Source organism: Ranitomeya variabilis, chromosome 5 (genome assembly GCF_051348905.1).
Source record: "Ranitomeya variabilis isolate aRanVar5 chromosome 5, aRanVar5.hap1, whole genome shotgun sequence".
Taxonomy (NCBI): domain Eukaryota; kingdom Metazoa; phylum Chordata; class Amphibia; order Anura; family Dendrobatidae; genus Ranitomeya; species Ranitomeya variabilis.
This window is the reverse complement of record NC_135236.1, coordinates 420,114,241-420,134,664: the sequence shown is the minus strand read 5'-3', so window position 1 is coordinate 420,134,664 and position 20,424 is coordinate 420,114,241. Positions and strand designations below refer to the sequence as shown.

Below are 20,424 nucleotides of genomic sequence, written 5' to 3'. Positions count from 1 at the left end.
AATCCGCAGCCAAATCCGCACCGTGTGCACATACCCTAATTCCAACCCTAATTCTAACCCTAACCCTAGTTCTAACCCTAACCTTAGTTCTAACCCTAACCCTAGTTCTAATTCTAACCCTAATCCTAGTTCTAACCCTAACCCTAGTTCTAACCCTAGTTCTAACCCTAACCCTAGTTCTAACCCTAACCCTAATTGAAACCCTAACCCTAGTTCTAACCCTATTTCTAACCCCAACCATAGCCCTAACCCTAACCCTAGTTCCAACCCTAACCCTAATTCTAACCCTATCCCTAGTTTTAACCCTAACCCTAGTTCTAACCCTAACCCTAGTGGAAAAATAAAAATAAATATATTTTCTTTATTTTATGATGTTCCCTACCTATGAGGGTGATAAAGGGGGGGGGGGCTATTTACTATTTCTTTTATTTTGATCACTGTGGTAGAACCTATCATAGTAACCAAAATGAATGAACGAATCTGCCGGCCGGCAGATTCGGCGGTGCACTACGCATGCGCCCGCCATTTTGGAAGATGGCGGCGCCCATCCTAGATGCTGGACGGAAACCGGGAGGGTCCCTGGGACTCCAGAGGTACGGGGGGGTGGGATCGGACAGTGGGGGACGCGATCCCTCCATGACGCCACATAGGTGTCACGTGTCAGATTGGCACCGACTTTCATGACGCCTACGTGGCGTCACAGGTCAGGAAGGGGTTAAGATTATAAGAATGAGGATCCTGCAACATCTTCATATCCTCAGATGTGCACCTGCATATCTCAGAAAAGGTGTTTTATACTCATCCCTTGCTGCATGTAAATTGCGTAGTCCAGTCCGATGGGTGCCTCCAGATGGAGCTCATCGCTGCATCACCACTTTTTTTTATGTATGCAGGGGTACATCTGGGGATATAAAGGGGGTGCAGGAACCCCATTCTTATTAGCTTTAAGGTGATGGGCATAGTTCATAAGCGAAAAAACTGGTGATAGATTCCCTTTAAAGTTTATGTTAGCACGCATTTATCTTGCAATTTGTGTCAACCAAATCGCATATTGCTTGAATTCGCCAGGATCTGCAAATTTAATAGAATTCAACTTGAATTTGATTTATGTCAAATCAATTGGAGCATCTCCAATGTATGGTTATCTATAACATATTTTACTGCACACATTTATGTATGTCAATGATAAGCATCAGATTTAAAAGCGTATTTATTCGTGCTTTTATTATTGGGAAAGTCAGCCAAAAAGATTTAACCTTTTGAAGTTGAGTTAAATTTGCATTTACTGTAATTTGAATTGATTTAACAAAAAATGCAACTTCAACTTGTTATATTTATATGATAAAATCTCTGCAAATGTAAATCTTTTTCTAAATACATTTTAAATATGAAGCATATTTTTAATAGTTTAGCCAAATAGAAATTCACTGGAGTTCATATTGGTTATAGCCCTGAAATACTTTCTCATCTTGTTACATTTATATTACAAAACCAATGGAAATATCAATGTAGAGGAAATGTTTTTACTGGTTTTCATAAAAATATAACCTAACCAGAGAGTAATGATTAAGATTAAAGCAGTCTTTGCTTTTTCTGACCTACATATCAGATGCTTTGTGGGTGTCTGAACTCTTGTTTCTACTTAAATTCAAGAAGTCAGCTTGTGTCGCAGAAAGATTAGAAATGCCAGCTGCCTGTCTTCAGATTTTTCTGCCACTTTAGAAGAAATGCGTAGTACTCGTGTGGATGGTGCATTCATTATTTAGTACTTTGTCATTGCAAGATTTATTTATTTTGCCAAATCCACATTCTTTAGGTCATACAAAAGCTTCCTGTTCCTGTAAGTATCCGTGTTTCACATTTTTATCTCTGTAAGTATGGAAAGGAGAAAGCAGCAGAGCAGAGGAAGGATTGTATGGTGAAATTCTACCTAAGATGATTTTGAATACTTGCCAAAGATGATTTACAGGGAACAGGAGAAGATTGCTGAATGAAGAGCAAGACATATTTTAACGCTAAGGAACTAGGAGTTGTATGAATGCTCTGCTGTTAAATCTCAGCATGCCTCATCCCTTCTGCTCCTAGAACATGAAAGTGGTGGTTGCTACATGTACTTGCCTCTTCTTGGTTCGACTAGCTGTCTTTCAAAAATCAAATAGCTGTTACATTAGAGAAAATATCTCAGCGTGCCGAAATTTCAAAAGTTTAAATTTTTCACGCTCTTTTAAGGTAAGTACATGATTTCCTAATTACTGTCACATAGCTTTTTCTCAGCTACTAAAAAGCTATAACTCTCGTATTATCCTTGTTTCACAGGGGATGCAGAAGCATTCTTCTAGAATTCTCATTTCCAACCACCATTTTCAGACTCTTAATGTAAGTTTATATTTTTATTATGTGAATCTATATTAATCTGATTTAATAGAATGTACCTAAAGACATTGTTTCTAGTTGTTTAACTTTGGGAACAAAGATTTATGGCACCCACTAATATGTAAGTAGTACAGGTTCTCCTGCATTTGTACGTGCAGCCTTCCTCATAGACTGCACAGCTCTCATTTTCTTAAAATTGCATGGAAAGCCACGTGACCAGACCTGTTCATCAGTCTCTCAAAATGGAAAAGAGGAGTATATGAGCATACAGTAATGAAAAAAACTAAGTACACCCCTTGAATTCTATGTTTTTACATATCTGGACACAATAAAAAAACGATCTTTAGAAGATATTAAAATTAGGTAGACACAATTTCAGATGAACAATAACTTATAAATAACAAAAACAAGGGCAAAATGAAGAAGCAGTGTGTAAAAGTTAAGCAAAGCCTATGAATCAATAATTTGTGGAATCACCTTCAGCTGCAATAACTTCACGTAATCATTTTTTGAGTATGACTTTATCAGTCTCTTTCATCATCCTGGTGGAATTTTGTCTCAATCTTCTTTATGTTGCTTAAAGGGAATACGACAGCAGGTTTTTGCTTTGTAATCTGAAAGCAGCATGGGGTAGAGGTTAAAACATGGATTTAAAAAATGTAGCATATGTCAGGCTGTGTGCTGTTGTTTACTTACACTGCAGGTTTTATCACGTGGTAATTATCATTATCTGGACTACAGCAGCGCGTGCATGCTGGTCCGACTCCATCTTCTCCTCTGATAACCAGCTCAGTGTCTATAGAATTTGCACGTAAAGAGCCTGTTGTCACTTGGGCTAGCTTTCTCAACTCTGATGAATTACTAAATCTAAGATCTAAGATTGTGTCAGAAGCACTGCACTCAGTAAACTACGAGATGCATCGATGGAATCAGGGTTCCAGATGAGGTAGCAAAAACCTGCTGACAGATTCCCTTTAAGTTCATTGTGGTTTGTGGATGCTTCTTTATTCACAGCTGTCTCTTAAGGTCCCACCACATCATTTCAATTGGGTTGAGGCCTGGACTTTGGATGGGCCATTGCAATACCTTGATTCTTTTATTTTTCAGCCATTTAGATGTGGATTTGCTGATGTGTTTTGGAACATTGTACTGATGCGTTTTTGATCCAGTTTTGGCAAAGATTTAGCTTTTGGATAGAAGGTCTCACATTCAATTCTAATATAGGAAAGATATATATCTTGGTACCGTGTTAGCCAGTGGATAGAAAAATATTTAGAATTGAGAGTCCTCAGTGGTTGATACCTTTTAATGGCTAACTGAGAAGATGGTAACAAATTGCAAGCTTTCGAGACTACACAGGTCCCTTCATCAGACATAGACTAATAGAAATTTTGAAGGATCACATATTTACGCACAACACAGCACAGAAAAATGCTATAGATAAGACAGGTGACGTGAAGCAGAATTACCATTATGTGAGTGATAAGCATTTAATTCTAGAATACTTTTGTATACAGTGGAAAGGTCAACATAGTAAACTCAATGATCATCAGGTGCTGAGCTTGCAAACCCAAATCATCACCCCTCCATTCTTGATAGTTGGTACTAAGTGTTTGTGCTGATATCATAAGGTTGATTTTTAGCAAATATGGTCCAGGGCTTTATGGCCAAAAGATCTCCACTTTGGTTACTTTAATCCAAAGGACACTATTACAGAAGCTTTGTGGTTTGTTCAGATGCAACTTAGCAACTTTAGTACTTTAGTTGTGCTGCCATGATTATTGGAAAACAGAGATTCTTTCTCCTGGCAATGCTTCCCAATAAGCTTTACTTATTCATTTTTTATAATTGTACTGTTGTGGACTTAAATATTTAACATGCTAACTCAGGACTTGAGCTGGCAGGCCTTGCCTCTGTGGCTTTTGGTGCAAAGGTGACTTTTCGCCAGCTTAGCTAACCAAAAGAATGAGTAAAAAACTCAAGTAAAAACGCAACAAAGACGCAGTGTTTTTCCTGCCACCACTTGGGTTTTTGGTACAGAAGAAAAACGCTGCAAAAATGCAACAACTGAACATACCCTAATACAGATTCCTTATTTCAGTTTACTAGAATGCGCAGTCTTTTAATGTTTTTTTGACTTTCTGATAAAAACACAAATTGCTGACCTGTATGTTTACTTTTGGCAGAAAATAGAAAAAATATGTCTTTTGAAAAAGATTATGGGATTTTATAAAAATATGACTTCAATGGCATATACCAAGGAAGTGTCCAAAGAGAATATATTTGTTCTTCAAGACAGGATTGCAGTATATACTAATACATGCATAAATTGCGTAAGTCATTTCTGTTTTATTATTTATTAAACTATGATATTTAGAAAAAAATCTGTACATTAATCATTAGATATTAAAAGGTAGTTCTAGGTAGTCATTTTAGAAAATGAAATGCAGATTCTGTTGTGTGTCCTTCAAACGGACTCTGTCAGCATGATTTCACCCCGAAAACTATTTGAGTGCATATAGCGCTTTCAAATACAATTCCAGCAAGACCTTTACATGGTCAGTCCTTTACTGAGAAATCAGAGTTTGATTTGATATGCAAATGAGGCTGTAGATCTGAAGTCTCTGCTACTCCAGCTCTACACCCTGCCCAGTGCCACCTCCTGTTCCTTGACTGACAGCCTCTATGCTGTGTTACTTCAGGCAAAGGAGCCATCAGTCAAGCAGGAGGGGAGTGCTGCTGAGTGGGGAATAGAGCTGGAGTGAAATAGGCTTCAGAGCTACAAATAGCTCTTTGCCCTAATTTGCATCTAAATTAAAACGCCCACAGTAGCAGAGGATTGGACTGGTAATATAAAGGTATTACTGGACTAGTCTTTGAAAGAGATATATGCATGGTGAAATATACTTTATGTATACATGTATACATATGTACAAATATACTTTATGTGTATATTATATACACTCACCGGCCACTTTATTAGGTACACCATGCTAGTAACGGGTTGGACCCCTTTTGCCTTCAGAACTGCCTCAATTCTTCGTGGCATAGATTCAACAAGGTGCTGGAAGCATTCCTCAGAGATTTTGGTCCATATTGACATGATGGCATCACACAGTTGCCGCAGATTTGTCGGCTGCACATCCCAAAGATGCTCCATACAAGGCAGGATGGATCCATGCTTTCATGTTGTTTACGCCAAATTCTGACCCTACCATCCGAATGTCGCAGCAGAAATCGAGACTCATCAGACCAAGCAACGTTTTTCCAATCTTCTACTGTCCAATTTCGATGAGCTTGTACAAATTGTAGCCTCAGTTTCCTGTTCTTAGCTGAAAGGAGTGGTACCCGGTGTGGTCTTCTGCTGCTGTAGCCCATTTGCCTCAAAGTTCGACGCACTGTGCGTTCAGAGATGCTCTTAGGCCTACCTTGGTTGTAACGGGTGGCGATTTGAGTCACTGTTGCCTTTCTATCAGCTCGAACCAGTCTGCCCATTCTCCTCTGACCTCTGGCATCAACAAGGCATTTCCGCCCACAGAACTGCCGCTCACTGGATTTTTTTTCTTTTTCGGACCATTCTCTGTAAACCCTAGAGATGGTTGTGCGTGAAAATCCCAGTAGATCAGCAGTTTCTGAAATACTCAGACCAGCCCTTCTGGCACCAACCATGCCACGTTCAAAGGCACTCAAATCACCTTTCTTCCCCATACTGATGCTCGGTTTGAACTGCAGGAGATTGTCTTGACCATGTCTACATGCCTAAATGCACTGAGTTGCCGCCATGTGATTGGCTGATTAGAAATTAAGTGTTAACAAGAAGTTGGACAGGTGTACCTAATAAAGTGGCCAGTGAGTGTATATATATATATATATATATATATATATATATATACATATATATATATATATATATATATATATATATATATATATATATATATATATATATATACAGTTGTGCTCCAAAGTTTACATACCCCGGCAGGATTTATGCTTTCTTGGCCTTTTCTCAGAGAATATGAATGATAACAGCAAAACTTTTCCTCCACTCATGGTTAGTGGTTGGTTGAAGCCATTTATTGTCAAACTACTGTGTTGTCTGTTTTTATATCATAATGACAACCCAAAACATTAAAATGACCGTGATCAAAAGTTCACATACCCCGGTGATTTTGGCCCGATAACATGTACAGAAGTTCACACAAATGGGTTTGAATGGCTACTAAATAATAATAATAATCTTTATTTTTATATAGCGCTAACATATTCCGCTACGCTTTACAGTTTTGCACACATTATCATCGCTGTCCCCGATGGGGCTCACAATCTAAATTCCCTATCAGTATGTACTAAAGATAATATCCTCACCTGTGACCTGTTTGCTTGTAATCAGTGTGTGTGCATAAAAGCGTGAGTTTCTGGGTTTGCAGGGGTCTGAATCTCACCAAGTATTGACATATATAAAAGAAGGTAATCACACCACCTTACTGCAGACGGAATAAAGTTCAAAAATCTCTGTCAAGGAGTAAAAAACGCTGTGATCTAGCGCTACATGATTAGCACCACATTGTACTGTACTTTGCACAGGAATGACCATTATCTACATATAATCGTCTAAGGGTCTGTTTGTCTGTAACGGAAATCCCGTGTCGCTGATTGGTCGTGCCAGCTGCCCACGACCAATCAGCGACAGGCGCAGTCACAGTGTGATGTAGGCGGCAGCACTGCGGGAGGAGAGGGGCTGCTCCTGCTGTGTACAAGGCCTGGCCGCAGCACCGCAATACTGACCTTCTCATCATGGCAGACAGCGGCCGACAGCAGAGACCGAGCAGACGAGCGGCCACTGTGCGGGACAAGCATCCCCCACTGCTCCAACATGGCAGCCAACGGGCAGCAGCGACATCGGCGCCACTCACAAGATGGCCGCCCCGTGCGCGACGTCTATATGTTCTGCTGTACAAGAGACCCCCGCATATAATATATAGCCCCCGTATATACTGTGGGACAGGAGACCCCCGTATATAATATATAGCACCCGTATACAGTATATACTGCTGTACAGGAGATCCCTGTATCTATTTGTCTGTAACCGAAATCCCATGTAGCTGATTCGTCGCGCCAGCCACCCACGACCAATCAGCTACAGGCGCAGTCACAGTATGATGTAGTTCAGTCATGTTTACTGGACAAGTTCTGTCAGTCACAGTGCCACGTAGTTCAGTCACGTTTACTGAATAAGTTCAGTCAGTCACAGTGCCACGTAGTTCAGTCACGTTTACTGAATAAGTTCTCAGTCGCAGTGCCACGTAGTTCAGTCACATTTACTGAACAAGTTCTGTCAGTCACAGTGCCACGTAGTTCAGTCACGTTTACTGAACAAGTTCTGTCACTCACAGTGCCATGTAGTTCAGTCACGTTTACTACACAAGTTCTGTCAGTCACAGTGCCATTTACTTCAGTAACGTTTACTGAACAAGTTCTTATGTTGTTTTTTGCCTGTGGATTTCTATTACAAAGTGTAGATATAAGCTTATTATAAGTTTAGCTTAGCTATCATATAATAATAAAAAGTTTGCCACAAACCTTGTTGTAAACTTTTCCTTTATGAATTTAGTATAAGATATTTGTATATATAGTGTAAAACACTGCATTAAAAACACCTTCAAAATTCCTGCAATTTTCATAATGTTCATGGACTTGTAAGGCATGATGAATGAGGTTATATGGTATCGTTTTAATCTTTTTAATGAAATTCTTTTATACTTCTGTTTTGATGCATTTATAAAGGTATATTAAAAGAATTATTGATGTCTATAAAAAAATGAAAATCGCCATACGTAGGCCAAACAGGTTTAGGAATAAAACATAGGTAAAAAACCTCAGCACCACAATGATGATGGAGAACAAAGAGTCCAATGTTTCGACCAACAACGGTCTTTATCAAGGATATATGTATTGTAGAGAAGCCGGGTACAAGGTAGATTTGGCTGTGTGCAGGTACTGAGGTTTTTGGCCTACATTAAGACTGGACTGAAGTTCTTTCATCGAGCGCCTACACTTCAGGAGCAGTAGTGCCGGTCTTTCCTCCAGAACACAGGAAAAAAACATTATTGGCCATAAATACGTCCAAAAATGCCACAGATCAAAGCAATATGTTTGTAAAGATATTCATCTTTAGACAGCAAAATATTTGTTCTTTTCTTGGAAATGCAAAAAAAAAATAAATATATATATATATATATGATGTGTATGAATCGAGCCTCACACACTGCGCTTTTGTCACAATTTTCCACATGTTTTTCAAAGTAAGAAAACACTGCACTTTACAGTACCAGCAAAGTGAATGAGATTTCTGAAATCTCATGCAAATGTTGCTTATTCTTCCTTGTGGCTTTGAAATATCAAGGCATTTTTTTAAAATCTGCAGCATGTGAATTCTTTCAGTATTTTTGTGCTGTTTTTAATCTGTTCAAATGAATTGGAAAAAAAACTAACAAAAATGAATAAAAAAGTTCAGACTTGAACTTACCAAAGCATGGCAGGTAAAAATCACAGTCTAATATGGCACCTAGCCACAGGCTGGAAATTATAGGAGAAATCACATGACAGGCACTGGGACCCAGCAACAATCGCTATGATTTAAGGAATTTCATTCCAAAATGCGTAAGAAGATGTTCTGATACATATTTTTATGTTGTCTATTTCATATGTTTTTGAATGAAGAACAGGAGTTCATCGTGGAGGACGGAATGACTACATTTTCTTCAGTCGCACTTAGTAAAAACAGGTCCTATGCAAACATAACAAAAAACGGATGCAAAACAGAAACTAAAGTGTGCATTCATTTACAATTATTATTATTTATTTATATAGCACCATTAATTCCATGGTGCTGTACATGAGAAGGGGGTTACATACAGGGTTATAGATATCGTTAACGGTAAACAAATTTACAATGACAGACTGGTACAGAGGGGAGAGGACCCTGTCCTTGCGGACTTACATTCTACATTTAGCTCTGTTTGAAATAGATCAAGTTTTTGTTTAATACTGGCTGTGTTACCAAAGGATCACAACTGGACACTAGGGTTGAGCGACTTTTATTTTTATAGGATCGGGTCGGGTTTCATGAAACCCGACTTTCTCAAAAGTCAGGTCGAGTGAAATCGGCCGATCCTATAAAAAAGTCGGGGTCGGGGTCGGCCGAAACACAAAATCCAATGCAGTGCAATGGGATACTATGGTTCCCAGGGTCTGAAGGAGAGGAAACTCTCCTTCAGGCCCTGGGATCCATATTAATGTGTAAAATAAAGAATTAAAATAAAAAATATTGATATACTCACCTCTCCGACGCAGCCTGGACCTTACCGCTGGTAACCGGCAGCCTTCTTTGCTTAAAATGAGCGCGTTCAGGGCCTTCCATGACGTCACGGCTTCTGATTGGTCGCGTGCCGCTCATGTGACCGCCACGCGACCAATCACAAGCCGTGACGTAATTCTCAGGTCCTAAATTCCTAATTCTAGGAATTTAGGACCTGAGAATTACATCACGGCTTGTGATTGGTCGCGTGGCGGTCACATGAGCGGCACGCGACCAATCAGAAGCCGTGACGTCATGGAAGGCCCTGAACGCGCTCATTTTAAGCAAAGAAGGCTGCCGGTTACCAGCGGTAAGGTCCAGGCTGCGTCGGAGAGGTGAGTATATCAATATTTTTTATTTTAATTCTTTATTTTACACTTAAATGTGGATTCCGATACCGATTTCCGATATCGCAAACATATCGGAACTCGGTATCGGAATTCCGATACCAGATTCAGCGATACGCGTGGGGCCTGCTTCCACCACACTCCTCCATTTCTGGGCTATTCTGCCCGTGTCCCCGGTTCATTCATAGGGAGTCTATTTACTTGCTATTTTTGGACTTCTGCCTCATATTTTTCTGCAGCACATTTCAGGATCCATCTTATTCATGCACAGGTTGTATCCACAGGGTTGATGTATTTCATTGTCACCTTTACTTCAGGGGACTATATATATGGGTCACCCTCTTGGGCTATTTGCTCTTCATACCTGGGATAGTGGGTATATACATAGTGCTGTTGTTGTCATATATATGGATTGCCATTCATTTTCAATGCATATGCAGGACAATATTTATAGGTGTTATGAGGAGTTTCTATCGTTTGGAGTGTGGTTTTTTCGTACTAATTCATGTACCATATTTTAAATATTTTTATGTGTATATCTTTTGAGGTGCAATAAAGGTGTTATATATTTTCTATATTGATTGTGGTTGTGCATACTATACTAGTCTACCTTTTTCTCTTTGGTTTCATATGTTCATACATAGACTAGGTATTGCACCCCTTGATGATCATTATCTTCCCAGGATACTATAGTGCGCCCCTGTTTCTATATAACTTCTCTTGTATATACCAGCTGACATGTGCCCAGAAAGTTGCGAGCTCATCACCGTAGCCCACACCAAATATTATTATTATTATTTATTGTTATAGTGCCATTTATTCCTTTACATGTGAGGAGGGGTATACATAATAAAAACAAGTACAATATTCTTAATCAATACAAGTCATAACTGGTACAGGAGGAGAGAGGACCCTGCCCGCGCTCACAATCTATGAGGTATGGGTGAGAATACAGTAGGCGAGGATAGAGCTGGTCATGCAGCGGTTTGGTCGATCGGTGGTTACTGCAGGTTGTAGGCTTGTCGGAAGAGGTGGGTCTTCAGGCTCTTTTTGAAGGGGGGATTCCAAAATCAGCGTACTATTACGCCCAATGTTGGAAAGGGATTAAACAATAAACCATACATAGCAAGTATCCTGTTAATTTCCAATGCATTTTCAGATGCTGCTGTGTTTCAGACTAAAACTTAGTTCTGTGCAATGAGGAGCCCTATCAGGAATCTATGCAACCAGTGGTTCGGGGCAGCATGACATTGAATGAACGTTCTCTTTCAGTTGCTGGATAGTATTTAATAGGCTCATATGGTGTGGCAAACTGTAAGTTACCCTTATTTTCTTTCTTGTTTCAGAAAAAATGCCAAAAAATCCGCATTAGAAAGCCCTTAATGAAGGTATGTATTATCAAGCACACATCAGTTTAAAGAGAATCTGTCAGTGGATCAACCCTTCGAAGCCATCTATATGGGCATGTAGGTCATAGGAAGCTGAATAAAATCACACCTTGACATTTGCAATCCAATGTCTTAATCCAGAGAGATCCAAGTTTTTCTTATACGCAAATGAGCTGTTCTAAGCTATGAGCCGGACACTGATCTGCATGAGATTTTATTAAATAGAAGGGGGAGTTACAATTTTTATTGTAAGGTATTCTTTTTATGGCTTAAATGCAGTTGTCCCTGTATTACCCTCAGATCAGAACCACTGTGTTTTATTTAACCTAAGTCTATGCAGGGATTTTGGAGTTGTGTATCTGAGAACAGAACTGTTCCAATAGTCACAATACACAGTAGTGAGAACTTGATCAGCACATACCGTATATACTCGAGTATAAGCCGAGATTTTCAGGCAATTTTTTTAGGCTAAAAGTGTCCCTCTCGGCTTATACTCGAGTCATAGTCCCAGGGGGTTGGCAGGGGAGGGGGAGTGATGGCTGTCACATCATACTCACCTGCTCCCGGCGTGGTCTCTGCACTTCCCTGCTTCTCCGATGGTCTTCGGCACCCACAGCTCTTCCTGTGTTCAGCGGTCATGTGGTACCACTCATTAAAGTAATGAATATGGACGCGACTCCAATCCCACAGGGGGAAAGCATATTCATTACTTTAATGAGCGGTACCACGTGACCGCTGAACACAGGAACAAGCTGCCAGAGCACGCCGGAGACCATCGGAGAAGCAGGGACATACAGAGAGGCCACGCCAGGAGAGGGGGAGTATGACGGGGAGGGTGAGCCATGCGATATTCACCTGTCCCCGTTCCACCGCCGGGCTCTGTCTTCCTCATCCTCTGGCTGTGACGTTCAGGTCAGAGGGCGCGATGACATGGTTAGTGCGCACCCTCTGCCTGAACAGTCAGTGAAGATCCCAAGTGCCGAGGGCCTGATCCAGTGGCGACTCCAGCACCTGGTCCCCGCCTGCTCAGGACACTGGCACCAGACCCCCAGTAACAAGAGGTGAGCATGTCATTTTTTTTTAATCGCAGTAGCATACAGGGCATATTATTTTATGGAGCATCTTATGGGGCCATCAACTTTTATGGAGCATTATATTGGGTATATTATTCTGTGGAGCATCTTATGGGGCCATCAACCATTGTGCAGCATTATATGGGGCATAATATTCTATGGAGCATCTTATGGGGCCATCAACCTTTGTGCAGCATTATATGGGGCATAATATTCTATGGAGAATCTTATGAGGCCATTAACCTTTGTGCAGCATTATATGAGGCATAATATTCTATGGAGCATCTTATGGGGCCATCAACCTTTGTGCAGTATTATATGGGGCATAATATTCTATGGAGCAACTTATGGGGCCATCAACCATGGTGCAGCATTATATGAGGCATAATATTCTATGGAGCATCTTATGGGGCCATCATTAACCTTTTATGCAGCATTATATTGGGCATATTTAATATGGAGCATCTTATGGGGCCCATCATGAACTGTATGGAGCATTATATGGGGCTCCTGATTCACTATGGATATTCAAAAACACTTAACCTACTGATGTCTCAATCAATTTCACTTTTATTGGTATCTATTTTTATTTTTTAAATTTACCAGTAGCTGCTGCATTTCCCACTCTAGGCTTATACTTGAGTCAATAAGTTTTCCCAGTTTTTTGTGTCAAAATTAAGGGTCTTGGCTTATACTCGGGTCAGCTTTTACTCGAGTATATACGGTATATTTGATGAGTATTGGTGTAAAATAATAAAATAAGCAGTACTTTTGAGTCCCACTTAAATATTGCTTCCAGAGATGTTTGTTGAAAGAGCTGAAGAGACAATTTCCCTACACAATGTGTGACTTTTGCAGTCAATCACTGGCCTCAATAGCCCTGTTGAGGTGCATGGCACAAGACCACAAAGTCCGTGTGGCCAGCGCTGTCAAAGATCTCTTTGAAGGCAACCGTAGGGTGGCAGGGGTTTTGATTGTTAAGCAGTGCATATTTTGCTATTTTAAAGCATTGCCTATCCATCTGGGCCTTTTTAAAACAGATAACCTAGTTAAAGGAAAGAAACAATGATGCACAACATGCAGTCAGGGCGAATGTGCTGGCACTCTTGAAATTGTTTCAGAAACGAAGTATTTCTCCCAGAAAATGATTGCAATTACATGTTTTGTTATAAACATTTTTATTTTCTTTGTGTGTATTGGAGCAACACAAAAAAAGATACAAAAGGCAAATTGAACATAATTTAACCCCTTTACCCCCAAGGGTGGTTTGCACGTTAATGACCGGGCCAATTTTTACAATTCTGACCACTGTCCCTTTATGAGTTTATAACTCTGGAACGCTTCAACGAATCTTGGCGATTGTGACAATGTTTTCTCGTGACATATTGTACTTCATGATAGCGGTAAAATTTCTTCCATATAACTTGCGTTTATTTGTGAAAAAAACGGAAATTTGGCGAAAATTTTGAAAATTTCGCAATTTTCCAACTTTGAATTTTTATGCCCTTAAATCACAGCGATATATCACACAAAATACTTAATAGGTAACATTTCCCACATGTCTACTTTACATCAGCACAATTTAGGAACCAAAATTTTTTTTTGTTAGGGAGTTATAAGGGTTAAAAGTTGACCAGCAATTTCTCATTTTTACAACACCATTTTTTTTTAGGGACCACATCTCATTTGAGGTCATTTTGAGGGGTCTATATGATAGAAAATACCCAAGTGTGACACCATTCTATAAACTGCACCCCTCAAGGTGCTCAAAACCACATTCAAGAAATTTATTAACCCTTCAGGTGTTTCACAGGAATTTTTGGAATGTTTAAATAAAAATTAACATTTAAATTTTTTTTACACAAAATTTATTTCAGCTCCAATTTGTTTTATTTTACCAAGGGTAACAGGAGAAAATGGACCCAAAAAGTAGTTGTACAATTTATCCTGAGTACGCCGATACCCCATATATGGGGGTAAAACACTGTTTGGGCGCACCGCAGAGCTCGGAAGGGAAGGAGCGCCATTTGACTTTTCAATGCAAAATTGACTGGAATTGAGATGGAACACCATGTTGTGTTTGGAGAGCCCCTGATGTGCCTAAACATTGAAACCCCCCACAAGTGACACCATTTTGGAAAGTAGACCCCTTAAGGAACTTATCTAGATGTGTGGTGAGCACTTTGACCCAACAAGTGCTTCACAGAAGTTTATAATGCAGAGCCGTAAAAATAAAAAATCATATTTTTTCACAAAAATTATCTTTTCACCCCCAATTTTTTATTTTCCCAAGGGTAAGAGAAGAAACTAGACCACAAAAGTTGTTGTGCAATTTGTCCTGAGTATGCCGATACCCCATATGTGGGGGTAAATGACTGTTTGGGCGCATGGCAGAGCTCGGAAGGGAAGGAGCGCCATTTGACTTTTCAATGCAAAATTGACTGGAATTAAGATGGGACACCATGTCGCATTTGGAGAGCCCCTGATGTGCCTAAACATTAAATCCCCCCACAAGTGACACCATTTTAGAAAGTAGACCCCCTAAGGAACTTATCTAGATGTGTGGTGAGCACTTTGACCCACCAAGTGCTTCACAGAAGTTTATAATGCAGAGCCGTAACAATAAAAAATCATATTTTTTCACAAAAATTATCTTTTCGCCCCCAATTTTTTATTTTCCCAAGGGTAAGAGAAGAAATTAGACCACAAAAGTTGTTGTGCAATTTGTCCTGAGTACGCCGATACCACATATGTGGGGGTAAACGACTGTTTGGGCACATGGCAGAGCACGGAAGTGAAGGAGCGTCATTTGACTTTTCAATGCAAAATTGACTGGAATTAAGATGGGACGCCATGTCGCGTTTGGAGAGCCCCTGATGTGCCTAAACATTAAACCCCCCACAAGTGACACCATTTTGGAAAGTAGACCCCTAAGGAACTTATCTAGATGTGTTTTGAGAGCTTTGATCCATCAAGTGTTTCACTACAGGTTATAACGCAGAGCCGTGAAAATAAAAATTATTTTTTTTTTCACCAAAATGATTTTTTAGCCCCCAGTTTTGTATTTTCACAAGGGTAACAGGATAAATTGGACCACAGAAGTTGTTGTCCAATTTGTCCTGAGTACGCTGATACCCCATATGTGGGGGGGAACCACTGTTTGGGCGCATGGCAGAGCTCGGGAGGGAAGGAGTGCCATTTGGAATGCAGACTTATATGGATTGGTTTGCAGGCGTCACGTTGCATTTGCAGAGCCCCTGATGTACCCAAACAGTAGAAACCCCCCACAAGTGACCCCATATTGGAAACTAGACCTCCTAAGGAACTTATCTAGATGTGTTGTGAGAACTTTGAACCCCCAAGTGTTTCACTACAGTTTATAACGCAGAGCCGTGAAAATAAAAAATCTTTTTTTCCACAAAAATGATTTTTTAGCCCCCAGTTTTGTATTTTCCCAAGGGTAACAGGAGAAATTGGACCCCAAAAGTTGTTGTCCAATTTGTCCTGAGTATGCTGATACCCCATATGTGGGAGGGAACCACTGTTTGGGCGCATGGCAGAGCTCGGAAGGGAAGGAGCGCCATTTGGAATGCAGACTTAGATGGATTGGTCTGCAGGCATCACGTTGCATTTGCAAAGCCCCTGATGTACCCAAACAGTAGAAACCCCCAAAAGTGACCCCATATTGGAAACTAGACCTCCAAAGAAACTTATCTAGATGTGTTGTGAGAACTTTGAACCCCCAGGTGTTTCACTACAGTTTACAACGCAGAGCCGTGAAAATAAACAATCTTTTTTTTTTTCCCACAAAAATGATTTTTAGCCCCCCAAATTTATATTTTCCCAAGGGTAACAAGAGAACTTGGACCCCAAAAGTTGTTGTCCAATTTGTTCTGAGTACGCTGATGCCCCATATGTTGGGGTAAACCCCTGTTTGGGTGCACGGTAAAGCTCGGAAGGGAAGGAGCACTGTTTTACTTTTTCAATGCAGAATTGGCTGGAATTGAGATCGGACGTCATGTCGCGTTTGGAGAGCCCCTGATGTGCCTAAACAGTGGAAACTCCCCAATTCTAACTGAAACCCTAATCCAAACACACCCCTAACCCTAATCCCAACGGTAACCCTAACCACACCCCTAACCCTGACACACCCCTAACTCTAATCCCAACCCTAATCCCAACCGTAAATGTAATCCAAACCCTAACCTTAACTTTAGCCCCAACCCTAACTTTAGCCCCAACCCTAAACCTAACTTTAGCTCCAACCCTAGCCCCAACCCTAACCCAAGCCCTAACCCTAACCCTAGCCCTAACCCTAACCCTAGCCCTAACCCTAGCCCTAGCCCTAACCCTAATGGGAAAATGGAAATAAATACATTATTTTTATTTTATTATTTTTCCCTAACTAAGGGGGTGATGAAGGGGGGTTTGATTTACTTTCATAGCATTTTTTATAGCGGATTTTTATGATTGGCAGCCGTCACACACTAAAAGACGCTTTTTATAGCAACAAAGTTTTTGCGTCTCCACATTTTGAGACCTATAATTTTTCCATATTTTGGTCCACAGAGTCATGTAAGGTCTTGTTTTTTACGGGACGAGTTGACGTTTTTATTGGTAACATTTTCGGACAAGTGACAGTTTTTGATCGCTTTTTTTTCCGATTTTTGTGAGGCAGAATGACCAAAAACCAGCTATTCATGAATTTCTTTTGGGGGAGGCGTTTATACCATTCCACGTTTGGTAAAATTGATAAAGCAGTTTTATTCTTTGGGTCAGTACGATTACATTGATACCTCATTTATATCATTTTTTTAATGTTTTGGCGCTTTTATACGGTAAAAACTATTTTATAGAATAAATAATTATTTTGGCATCGCTTTATTCTGAGGACTATAACTTTTTTATTTTTTCTTTGATGACACTGTGTGGCAGCTTGTTTTTTGCGGGACAAGATGATGTTTTCAGCGGTACCATGGTTATTTATATCCGTCTTTTTGATCGCGTGTTATTCCACTTTTTGTTCGGCGGTATGATAATAAAGCGTTGTTTTTTGCCTCCTTTTTTTTTTTTTCTCCTACGGTGTTCACTAAAGGGGTTAACTAGTGATATAGTTTTATAGGTGGGGTCGTTACGGACGCGACGATACTAAATATGTGTACTTTTATTGTTTTATTTTTTTTATTTAGATAAATAATATAATATATATATTTTTTCCTTCGGAATAAATAACTGCAATAAATCGCTTCCTATATCTATTACCAAGCTTATTAGTTTACACTTCTCAATTGGAAATTTGAACCACTCTTTTGCAAACTGCTCTCATATTTGAAGGGTATCTTCTCCCAACAGCAATTTTAAGATCTCTCTACAGATGGAGAGATCCCACAAAGGGACTTAGATCTGAACTCATTGCTGGCCACTTCAGAACTCTCCAGCACTTTGTTTGCATCCATTCCTGGGTGCTTCTTGAAGAATGTTTATTGCCATTGTCTTGCTGGAACACCCAGAAAATAGGATGCAAACCCAGATTTTTGACACTGGACCCTGTTGTGAACTCTGTTTCCGGGCTCCCTCCTGTGGTCATGAGTGGTACTGTGTGAGTTCTCTCTTTGGGCTCCTCCTGGTGGCTCTTTTTGTTATTTTGCAGGTTTCTGGCAGGATCAGCTGTCTCGTCATCTGCTAGTTAGGTTTCCTATTTAATCCACCTGGTCCTTCATTCCTTGCCTGTTGCCGTTGTATTCAGTGCTATTCTGATTGCTCCTGTCTACATCCGTTATCAGTCTCTCCAAGAGAAGCTAAGTTCTGTTTGCTTATTTTTGCTCATCTGTGTTCAAGATGTTTCCTAGTATATGATGAGTTTTTGTCCAGCTTGCTAATATGTGATTTCCCTGCTTGCTGGTGCTCTGGGGTGCTGAGTTGCTCCCCCCACATCGTTAGTTGGTGTGGGGGTTCTCGCATTCTTTGCGTGGATATTTTTGCATAGGGTTTTTTACTGACCGCAGAGATCCCTTGCTATTTTCTGCTATCTAGCGTTAGCGGGCCTCATTTGCTTATTTGCTTAACCTGTTTCATCTCTGCATTTGTCTTTTCCTCTTAACTCACCGTTATTATTTGTGGGGGGCTTCTATATCTCTGGGGGATTTCTCTGAGGCAAGTGAGGTCTTTACTTTCTCTTTAGGGGTAGTCAGTTTCTCAGGCCGTGAAGAGACGTCTAGGATTTCAGGAAACGTTCCATGGCTGCCTATAGTGTGTGCGGTTAGGATCAGGTTTGCGGTTAGTCCAGTTACCACATCCCCAGAGCTCGTCCTATTATTTTCTACTTAGCTGGTTAGATTTGTGATCCTAAGCCACTAGGATCATAACAGGACCCTACATTGCGACCCAAAATCCTTTGGCAAGCTTCAGATTTCATGATGTCTTGCACACATTCAAGGTACTCAGTGCCAGTGGCAGCAAACACAGCCCCAAAACATCATTGAACATCCAACATATTTGACTGTAGGTACTGTGTTCTTTCCTTTGTATGCCTTTTCCATTTTTGGTAAACAGTTGCATGATGTTCTTTACCATAAAGCTCTATTTTGGTCTCATCTTCTCACCTGATGCTTTCCCAGAAGGATTTTGGCTTACGTACATTTTGGCAAACGGCAGTCTAGCTTTTTCATGTGTCTGTGTCAGCAATTGGGTCCTCTTGGATCTCCTGCCATAGCATTTAATTTAATTCAAATGTTAACAGATAGTTTGTGCTGACACTAATGCACTGTGAGCCTGCAGGACAGCTTGAATTTCTTTGGAACTTGGTTGGGGCTGCTTGTCTATTTTCCTGCGTTGCAACCTTACATCAATTTTTCTCTGTGCTCCATGTCCATGGAGATTAGCCACAGTGCCATGGGTTGTAAACTTTTTGATTGTGCTGCACACTATGGAGAAAGGAAAACAAGATCTCTTGAGATTGACTTGTAACCTTGAAATTTGTTGATATTTTTCAACAATTTTGGTTCTCAAGTTCTCAGACAGTTTGCATCTCTTCTTTCTGTTCTCCATGCTTAGTGTGGCACACACAGACCCACAATGTAAAGATTGAGTCAACTTCTCTGCTTTTTGTCTGGTTTCAGGTGTGATTTTCATATTGCCCACACCTGTAACTTGCCACAGGTGAGTTTGATCGAGCATGCTTGAAATAAAGATATTTAACCACATTTTGGAAAGATGCCAACAATTTGGGGCTTAGTGTGAAATTGTGTCAAACTTGCCTCTGCTTTTTATATTCTTACAATACACACAAAGGAAATAAATGTGTATAAAAAAAAATGTGTAATTGCAATAATTTTCTGGGAGAAATATTTCATTTTCTGAAACAATTTCAAGAGTGATAGTACTTTCTGCCATGACTGTATGCTTTGGTCTAGCTAGTTAATAAAAACTATTGATCAAAAAGGTGAATATTACTATCTTTTCATTGAAAGACAAAGACAGAAAAAGGCACAATTTAATGACAATATAGTAACAAGAAAAGATCAATTTTCACACATACAGTGGCTTGCAAAAGTATTCACCCCCCTTGGCATTTTTGCTTTTTATTTTGCTACCTCACAACCTGGAATTTCACTGTATTTTGTAGGTTTGCATTATTTCATGTAAAGAATAGTGATGTTCGAATACATTCAGCACTATTCGTTACTCACACGAACAGTATGGTATGCGGGCTATTCAATACTCAGCAAGTAATTTGGTACTTGCCTCGGTACATCCGACTTACCCACCCAGCAGTAATGCCGGCGCCATATTTGGTGTGGCATTACTGTGATTGACTGGCTTTGCAGCATCATAGGGGATATTTAAACGCTGCCGGCGCCATCTTGCACACATTGCAGCCGGAA

At 40.2% G+C, this 20,424-nt stretch overlaps 1 protein-coding gene across 3 annotated transcripts in view; it reads left to right on the top strand.

Annotated features, from left to right (window-relative positions):
* The first annotated feature begins 1,668 nt into the window (after positions 1 to 1,668).
* The window catches only part of LOC143773704 (uncharacterized), a 40,159-nt gene continuing 21,403 nt past the window's right edge, over positions 1,669 to 20,424 (top strand). Inside the window, exons 1-5 of one of the 3 annotated variants that reach the window (XM_077261076.1) lie at positions 1,669 to 1,840; positions 2,086 to 2,229; positions 2,317 to 2,376; positions 4,560 to 4,706; positions 11,427 to 11,468. In XM_077261076.1, the coding sequence (XP_077117191.1) occupies positions 2,089 to 2,229; positions 2,317 to 2,376; positions 4,560 to 4,706; positions 11,427 to 11,468 (390 nt within the window). In that variant the 5' untranslated portion in view covers positions 1,669 to 1,840; positions 2,086 to 2,088. The other 2 variants (XM_077261074.1, XM_077261077.1) reach the window with 2 other exon arrangements.